This window comes from Rhamphochromis longiceps, linkage group LG5 (assembly GCF_057381845.1).
Source record: "Rhamphochromis longiceps isolate RC_006_pf linkage group LG5, R_longiceps_female_GT1.1, whole genome shotgun sequence".
NCBI lineage: Eukaryota > Metazoa > Chordata > Actinopteri > Cichliformes > Cichlidae > Rhamphochromis > Rhamphochromis longiceps.
The window spans coordinates 14,251,805-14,261,510 of NC_140561.1; the positions used below are offsets into that span (position 1 = coordinate 14,251,805).

The 9,706-nt window shown below is 39.2% G+C and overlaps 1 protein-coding gene across 1 annotated transcript; it reads left to right on the forward strand.

Annotated features, from left to right (window-relative positions):
* Window positions 1-214: 214 nt before the first annotated feature.
* On the forward strand, window positions 215-9,390 carry otop1 (otopetrin 1). The gene is made up of 6 exons (XM_085406002.1): window positions 215-614; window positions 811-947; window positions 1,305-1,363; window positions 1,576-1,706; window positions 6,323-7,230; window positions 7,905-9,390. Exons 1-6 carry the CDS (start codon window positions 230-232, stop codon window positions 8,073-8,075), a joined length of 1,791 nt encoding a protein of 596 aa, XP_085262128.1. The 5' UTR covers window positions 215-229; the 3' UTR covers window positions 8,076-9,390.
* The last annotated feature ends 316 nt before the right edge of the window (window positions 9,391-9,706 follow it).

The following is a 9,706-nucleotide window of genomic DNA, read 5'->3' on the forward strand; positions in this document are numbered from 1 at the left end:
GTTTCAGGGCTACAAGATGACAATGGCATCTATCAAGCCCATTCAAACTATGCGTGGCCACTGAGCCGGATCTTGAAGATTGAATGCATGTTTGGCACGGTACCTATCCATCTGAATCCCCACCTAGAGGCAACAGGTTACACGTCTCGCCTCCCTCAAATGCACTTATAGCGCACGGCTTTTGCACGGCTTTGACTTTCCATTTCTCCCAGCACTGCGCCTTTTGCACATGCCTCTCACCATGGTGGAACATAACGGCCTGGATATTATGTGTCCGAACAAGTATAGCAACAGCTCCTCGTCGTCGTCCAGCTCCGAGCAGGACAAGAAGATCTTCAGCAAACTAAAAATCAGTTTGTCCGAAGACTATCCGAAGAAGAACGCGGAGTTCCTGAGCGGGCAATACGGGACCAATCTGCTGTTGATCGGGGCGGCGTTGATGCTTGCCATCGCAAACAAGAACCCCTCCGTTAAAGAAGAGGATCTGCGGTCCTTCACTACCTGCCTCATGATCCTCCAGCTGCTCTGGATGATGTGGTACATCTTGGTACGGGACAGGCAAAAGAGCGTGCCGCCAGAAAAAGATGTACACGCCACCTCAGGCTGGATAAGAGGCGAGTTTGCGAGATTAAACAGGCAAATGCGCACTTATGCAACAGTTTTTTCCGTTAGTGTGAAAATTAAAGGGATTTATGCGCATGACCACTATATGTTTGTTTCATAACTTAAAGAGAACTTGAATGTTAACATATGTGGTCACAAAGACTTTATTTTCTTTGATTATATCGCTCAATAACTTTCTTTTTCTAGGTGGTTTGACCCTTCTTGCACTCCTTTCACTGATTATGGATGCTTTCCGAATTGGGCAATATGTTGGTTTTCAACCTTGTGTGTCGGCGGTGCTCGTGGTATATCCTGTCATCCACGCAACTCACACTATGGCACAGGTATGTGCACAGCCTAGGTTTAATTTTTAAAATGTGACACTCTTTCAGCAGTATCTTTTTTTCCCACATACTATTTCAAGATCTTAGAATAATGTGCTCTTTGTTGTTAAGGCAAGTAGAGAGCGTTGCTGCGACAGTATAATCCGATCATTGTCCATGTCGCTTGAGTGTAACTGCATATATCAGTGGGAATCTTTAAATGCAATGACTTAAGCAAATAAATAGAATTAAGTTTACAATAAGTATGTGCTTAGTATATTATGAAGTGTATTTCTGAAGCTTGATAAAATCACTAAACTGCATTTTGGATATGACTTTGTCAAGCTTTTTTAAGACTTGTGTTTGGGTTTTATTTAGGTGCATTTTCTCTGGTTTCACATCAAGGATGTCATCAAGAGCTTTGAAACATTTGAGAGGTGTGTGAAATGTGCGATAACCTGGGCCTTTAGTCAATATATCCTTTTTTTCTTTTGTTTGTTTTTGCACCTGCAAATCATAAGAAAATTATGTGTTCATAGTTCTATTTTAATCAATGGCATGAAACAAGCTCAACAACACCGCTAAATCCTGTCACTTATACTTGCTGTTAGGTGATCGGGTGTCTTATTTTCAACTGCTGTCTCCTCAGATTTGGTGTAATCCATGCAGTCTTTACCAACATCCTCCTGTGGTGCAGTGGTGTGATGTCAGAGGCTGAACACTTCCTGAACAACCATAAGAGGAGACTTTCTGCCCTGGGCCTCATAAACCTCACTACAGGTAAGGACCCGGGGGTCGATTGCAGGCTTGTTTTTAGAAGAAAAGTACAATAGTCCGCTTGAGAACTCACTTCAGTGGATGAAAGAAAAGGGAAAGAGAGGAGGGCTTGGAAGTGCAAGGGAGGTAAGCCTGGCTGCTCAGCGGGTCTTGTTTGTGTCGAATGTCTCTCTATTAGGTTTCAGAAGACACATATTGTTGCCCCCTCCCCAGTCCTTTCCCCACACTTCAGCCACCACCACCTCCTTTGGCAACCCCCCACTTGACCTCAGACGGCTTTGTCCCCAGGCTGCTTAGTCCCAAGGGTACTGCAATTACAGTAACTGATACATCTAAGCTTAGGGTTGAGGGGTTCTGCTACTCCTCTTCATATCCGGCTGACTGTGAGGCTGGCTGCACCCTGACTGTTGTTCACTTTTTAATTAAAGGGTGCATGACCATAGTAGTGGGCTCGGGGGGAAAGGGGGGGGGGGGGCGATGGGGGCCAGGAGCAGGTGAGTTGGGAGGGGGCTTAAGACCTAGAGGGCAACAGTGTAACCATAGGAAGTGTACAAGACGTGCATTCAGCTAATGAAGGAAATTTCAAACGAATACAATATGATTAATAAATACTCAAAAGCAGAAACTTGCTTGCTCTCTTTCTCTCGCAAACAAACAATCACACACAAAAACATATTGGCATTTTCATCATTAAATAAATAAAATAAATAAATAAAAATCACTTTTTTAATTTAGTTCAATTTATTTTTTTTGTACAGCTCAGTGTCACAAATACAGGTTTAAAGGGCTTAAAAGGCATAAAACATATTAAGAGATAAGGTATCCCAACAATTAATGCAATAATATATATATTAAGAAGAAGAAATATTTAAATTCCAAATTAAAAGGGGGTGTACCAGTAAGTACAGTGGGTGGTATACTGGTTGAGAGGCTACAAAATTTTAAAAGAAATCTTTTGCTTTGAAATTCATGTAGTCTTGTAAAACTGAGCAACAAGATGTCAGAAGTAATCATAAAACAAATGTTGTTGAATAAAGAGAATTACAAGTCTCTACAGAATAATACTTTTATTCTTCTGGGTTTTTTCCTTCCATATTATTATTATTATTATTATTATTATTATTATTATTATTATTATTATTATTATTATTATTAATAATAATAATAATAATAATAATAATAATAATAATAATAATATTTCCTCAATTTTGGATAAATCAGTGACTACGGCCCAGTAGCACTCACCCCCATCATCACTAAGTGCTTAGAGCAGCTGGTCCTAGCACACTTCAAATCCTGTCTCCCCCCCACCCTGGACCCCCACCAATTCGCATACCGCCAGAACAGGAGCACAGAGGATGCAGTCTCCATTGCACTGCACTCTGTCCTCTCACACCTGGACAACAACAACACATACGCCAGAATGCTGTTTATAGACTTCAGATCAGCATTCAATACAATCCATCTCAGAGGATCTCACCTGGATGACCAACTGCTCCAAGCTGGTCAAGAAGGCTCACCAGCGCCTCTTCTTCTTGAGGACTCTGAGGAAGAACCACCTGTCCTCAGACATCCTGGTGAACTTCTATCGCTGCACCATCGAGAGCATCCTGACCAACTGTATAACAGTCTGGTACGGGAACTGCTCTGCCTCGGACCGGAAGGCGTTGCAGAGGGTCGTGAAAACTGCCCAGCGCATCGCCAGAGCACCACTTCCTGCCATAAAAGACATCTACAGGAAGCGGTGTCTGAAAAAGGCTGGGAAAATCATCAAAGACCCCAAACTCATGGACTGAACATACACACACACACAATGGACAACTGTACCCTCAAACACACAATAATAACATGGACTGAACCACCACTCACAACCACTAGTACTTTATATAGCCTCTGTAGAAATTATCCACATATCTCACTTATCTTAACTGCACTACTGTATAGCTCTGTGTAAATAATCATTCTGTACATACGATAATTTTTAACCCTACAACTGTTTACAACTTGCATAGTTCCCATTTCTGTATAACTATATATCTCAGATTTCTGTAAAGTTATTTATTTCATATTCTGTATAGTTTTTCATATTTATATCCTGTTCATAGCCTGTACATAGCTTGTACTCACTACAGCCTGTACATACTTATAGTTATAGAATATTCACAACATACTTCATACCGTGTACATTATAACATACCATAATAGATCCTTCCATCCATCCATCCATCCATCCATCCATCCATCCATCCCCATCCGCTTTGTCCGGGGCCGGGTCGCGGGGGCAGCAGCCTAAGCAAAGAGGCCCAGACCTCCCTCTCCCCAGCCACCTCCTCCAGCTTATCCGGGGGAATACCAAGGCTTTCCCAGGCCAGCTGAGAGATATAAATAGACCCATTTCTGTAATATACTTACATATCTATATTATTGCTAATATATATTGTAATATATCTATATCACTAAAGCACTTCTGGATGGATGCAAACTGCATTTCGTTGCCCTGTACCTGTGCATGTGCAATGACAATAAAGTTGAACTCTATTCTATTCTATTCTAAATGTGAATATGCTACAGCTTCCACAAACCACATGCACTCAAAAGGGGTTTGCAACAAACCAAAAAGTTGGGATGTCCTGTCATAGTACAGTATAACTTAGGGCAGCACAAGGATATCAACACATTCATTAGAGAAGATTAGTAAAAATTCAATAGCTTAAAATTTGTCTCAAAACCCAAAAAAACCATATTTTTATGGTTAAAAATCGAAAGAGAGGAATAAGCCTAAACAGAGCACTCTGTTATTTCATGTGAGCCTGATTTAAAGTTTTAAAAAGTTGGGACACTGTGTAAAATGTAAATAAAAACAGAATGCAATGATATGCAAATTTTATCAACCCACATTTCATTTAAACTGAGCACAGAAAACAAATCAGATGTTTAAACTGAGACATATCATGTTAATATAAATATTATCACATTTTGAATTTTTAGGGCAGCTAAATGACTAAAAAAAGTTAGGACAGAATCTTGTTTACCACTGCGTAGTATCCTCTTCGCTTTTAACAACAGTCCATAAACATCTGGGAACAGAGGAGACAGCTGCTGGAGTTTTGAGAGAGGAATGTTGTTCCATTCTCATCTTATATAGCATTCTAGCTGCCCAAGAGTCCTGAATCATCATCATATTTTTTCATTCACGATGTGGCAAATGCTTTCAACTGGTGAAATTCTCAGCACCCAGATTCTTCTACTGTGCAACCATGCTGCTGTAATAGATCCAGTATGTGGTTTAGCTGTCTTGCTGAAATATGCAAGGCTTTCCCTGAAAAAAGATATTGATTGGATTGGAGCATATGTAGCTCTAAATCCTATATACATCTTTCAGCACTTTACAAATGTGCAAGCTGCCAATTACATTACATCCCCATACTGTCACAGATGAAGGCTTTTAAACTGAGCGCTGATAACAGGCTGGATTGTCTCCCTCTTCTTTAACCTGGAGAAAGCAGCATCCATGTTTTCAAAAAATGCCTCATAAAAAGGATTTAATAATATTTATTTAATAATACTAAAGGATGTGACCTTTTGGAAGCATTCCAAAATCAGACGAATCCAAAATTGAGCCTTGTCTTATGCACATAGAGATTTATCAATATTCTCTGAATCTTTTAATGATATTATGTACTGTAGATAATGAGATATTCAAAATCTTCATTATTATTGTCTGTGAAGGTTCTCAGTCATCCAGGTCATTGTAGTCAAAGGAGCTTGCAAAGAAAAGCGTCTGGACTTCTTTAAGTTGCTTGAAAGTTAAAGAAGCAACTTAAAGAAGTCCAGACGCTTTTCTTTGCAAGCTCCTTTGCCTTCATTATTATTAGGAACATTATTCTAAATTTGTTCCACAATTTCTAGATACAGTTTACAGAAAGAAACTCTGCATCTCTAAGATGTCCTTTTTCTACCCAATCACGTTACTGACCAGTTACCAATTAACCTAATTAGTTGCAAAATGTTCGTTGACCTGTCTCTTTTCAGTACTACTTACTTTTCCACACTTTTGTTGCCCCTATTCCAACTATTTTGAGACATGCTGTTGCCATCAAATTCAAAATGAGCAAATATTTTTTTCATGAAATAATAAATGTGTGATAAATATATTATTTTAAATATTTAATTTTAACTCACACTTTACACAGTATTCCAGCATTTTTTATATTGGGGTTGTACATTGCTATCTGACCTGCACATGCCATGTTTGATGTTGAGTCAGACAATATTAAACCTTGAGATAGACATTCTGTTATGGCATATGTGTGTATACTTGTAGTGTGGAATCTGAATGATTATTGTGTATCTTTATGTTTTTAATGATAATATAATCCATTTTGTTGTTGTTGTCAACCTGTAAAAGATTTACTATTCATTCTATTTTACATTTAAATTATTTCTAACATTTAGCTTTCAGAACAGTATCATTGCTTAACATGTCTTTCATTTTGTTCTTATCTTAAAAAACAGACAGGCTGTACTAATGTAAGACAGCACTGGCATAGTCAGCTTCTTTTTATTGTTCTATTTCCCTGTAACTCATGTGTTTGCCCACATTTTTAACTGTTTTACAGAGTACTCAGAACCACAATGTAACTGCACCACCAGCACATGCTCCATGTTCGCCACCAGCCTCTACTATCTCTACCCCTTCAATATTGAATACCACATTTTTGTTTCTGTCTTGCTTTTCGTGATGTGGAGAAATATTGGACGCACCATTGACCTCACTTCAAACCATAAAAGGCAGGTTGCCAAAAACCGGGGCTTGATCTTAGGTCCTCTTGTGGGTCTACTTGCCCTGGCCAGCAGTATCGGAATACTGGTGGTCTACGTTACTCATGTAGAGAAGTCAATCCAGATGCGAAGGTCAGCCGTTTCCATGTTCTACATTTATGCCATCGTCATGCTGACGGTCATGTGCTGCGCCGGTGCTTCGGGTCTGCTTATATACCGAGTGAACCACATGCCGCTGGACACCTCCAAGAACCCGTCAAGACAGCTGGACACGGAGGTGCTGTTTGGATCCTCCATTGGCTCCTGGTTCATGTCATGGTGCAGCATAGTGTCTGTGCTAAGCACCGGAAGCAACCCTCCTTACCGCTGGACAAATTTGGTCTACTCTCTGTTTATTGTGTTGGAGAAATATGTCCAGAATCTCTTCATCATAGAGTCTTTGTATCGCCAGCAAGAGGATAGAGAGAGGCAGGACCCAGAGTTACCAGCTGCTCCAGAAGTCTTCTCTGTCACTTCCTCTCTCGCTCCGCCGTACAATGGCATCATCAACCGAACTTTTGAATCTCCAGACAGGAGCTGTGTCTCTACTGAGAGCGAGCAGGAGGAGAGTGAGCAGGTTTATGGATGCCCACGGAAACATTCAGATGTGCCAGCGCCTGTGGGAAACGAAACAGTGGAACGCCCAAATATAAAGAGGCAGATCCTGAAGAATATTGCTGTTTTCCTTATTATGTGTAACATTTCGGTAAGCACTGGTTAACTGGTCTGTGATGATTAGTTTTTTAATAGGTGGAATTGATCGAGCTGATGTAAAATCTACTGACCATTTGAAACTTCATTTGATTAAGTGTATTTTACCCAACAAAATGCGAAGTTCATTTCTTTTTGCTAGGATGACTCCCAAAAGTCAAAAGTTATTATTTGTTCATTTTAAGCTTCTGTAATTAATATATTTGCTATTCACTATTGCCATAGTGGTAAACACAAAGAGGGATTCCATGCCAATCACCCTCATTTTAATATGCTTAAGCCACATTTGTATTGTTTTGGTTTAGTTTCACTACTCTCATCAACAACAGATACAAAACTCTCCATTAAGTGTTATGTGACGTGTAACAATCATTAGCTATAACTGAGATTATAACTAAAGTGAGGACGTTACTAGCTTGTGGTGAAGGTAGTGGAGCACTGAGATATTTTCCTCAGGAGTGATGGTAGCAAAAGTAAAAATAGAGGTAATAGAGACTAATTACAGCATTTTTGGCTAATTGAATTTCAAATATAATAATATAAACAGGCAACTTTAAGCCTTATAAAATGACACTGTTGTGTTTCTACCTTGTTGTTCTGCCCCTAAGTAGCTAAAAGTATATGAATTCAGGTGTATCTAATTAGAGCTCTCTCTTTTTTCCATTTCAGCTGTGGATTCTTTCTGCCTTTGGCTGCAGGCCACAGTATGACAACGGACTGGAAGAGGAGACATATGGCTTCAGCATATGGAGCACAGTTCTCAATTTTGCCATCCCTTTGAACCTTTTCTACCGCATGCATGCAGTTGCCTCCCTCTTCGAGGTGTTCTCCAGAGTCTGACAAAATAGCAGATGACTGACAATGGCAACATGCACACGAACACTTGTCACCACTGGCTCTCGAGAGTGTGTCACAGCGCAGGTCAACCATTCAGGAGGCAGTCTGGATCACAGTCCAACAGACTTGAAAGTAATCTGTGGAGACAAACGTTGATCCCTCACTGTGGGGATTGCAGAGGAGGACAAACCTATTAGACCTGGTTCCTTAAAGAATTAGCTTGTGTAATGCAAGGGTTGTTAAAGCTAGTGATGAAAAAAATATTTGGTTTTATGAATTTAGAAAGGGTTCTTTGTACTTTTTATATTGTAGTAACATTACAGTGGGGTTTCTAACAGGTGGATCATGTACAATATATGCTTTAGCTGACATACACTTTCTATATTATTTCATATTAGTGACTGAAAACATAATTACTATTATAAAATAACACCCTACCAACATGATTACCATATACAAAAAGACTGCAGAGGAACTACATAAACACTCATTATTTTCAATATCCAATAGTACTGTATTTAACAGCTACAAGCTCAGCGGTGTGCCACCTGATCCTTACTTTATCTGCATTTAAAATGTTCATACTTTACATGGATAAGGTTCTCATTTGCTTGCCTAAGTAGTTAGGTTAGTGAACACTTAAGTTGTAAGTGCCAATCTAAGCACAAACAAATTAAATCATCTTTTGAGTTGGATATTAGTTCTCAGATGTAGCACTTAATTCCCTTTCTCAGCCATTTAAGGTTCCTCAGTGTCTTACTGCGTTCTCATTTGCTGCTCTGTTGAACTAATCAAGAAGTTGTGTTAAAAAAGGCTTCTCTTCTGGACCTTGATAACACTGAACTAATGTGCATTAACACGATTGTGCATAAGGATGGGATTTTTGCAAAACAAACTGTTGCAGTGACAACTGCTGCATGGCACTGCGGACTGATGTTTACATCTGAAGAACCAGAAATGAAAACCATCACACTGATATAAATGACAACACTTGCTTCTCCTCTATTAAAACCACAGATATATAATAGTACTGTACTAGTTTGTATCAGATCACCAAATAATCTTAGACATTCAGCAGGTTCTCAGCCTGGTGCCATATACTGTATGTGCTCTCAATATGTGCCAAGTTGTGCAAAATGTTTTGTTTTGCAGATTTTTCTGCCATCTTAGTAAATACTGTTATACTGACCAAAATCATTTAAAGGGTGCGCTATGATTTTGTGAAATTTCAGTTAAATGGTGCTATTGAGAAATGATGTCTAAAGTTAGTTGTAATTTCATATCTTTTTCCTGTTGAAATAAACAAGAACTATCTTTATGTCATGTCGTGTTGCTTAACCTGCTACACACTCTGTTCACTCTTCAATAAAAGTCTGGAAGGGTAACAGATGCAGTGTGCCTACGCACCACAGGATGGCGCAACGTATTTATGTCTTTTGTTGAGACTGCTTTGGACTATCCAAATGATACTGCCTGATGGTCTTCATTTAAATGACTGTTTTACGATTTCTTAAAAAATAAGTGATAAAGATAGGATAGATTTAGATTTGAAGACATACAAAGTTGCAAAGCATACCAACAGCAACGAAGAACTGCACAATTGTGCTTCTATTTGTGACTTCAAAATAGAAGTC

Coding starts and splice junctions, on each gene's coding strand:
- otop1 (XM_085406002.1), top strand. CDS start 230: ATGCCTCTCACCATGGTGGAACATAACGGCCTGGATATTATGTGTCCG. Junction 948..1,304: donor CAACTCACACTATGGCACAG/GTATGTGCACAG, acceptor GGTTTTATTTAG/GTGCATTTTCTCTGGTTTCA. Junction 1,364..1,575: donor AGCTTTGAAACATTTGAGAG/GTGTGTGAAATG, acceptor CTGTCTCCTCAG/ATTTGGTGTAATCCATGCAG.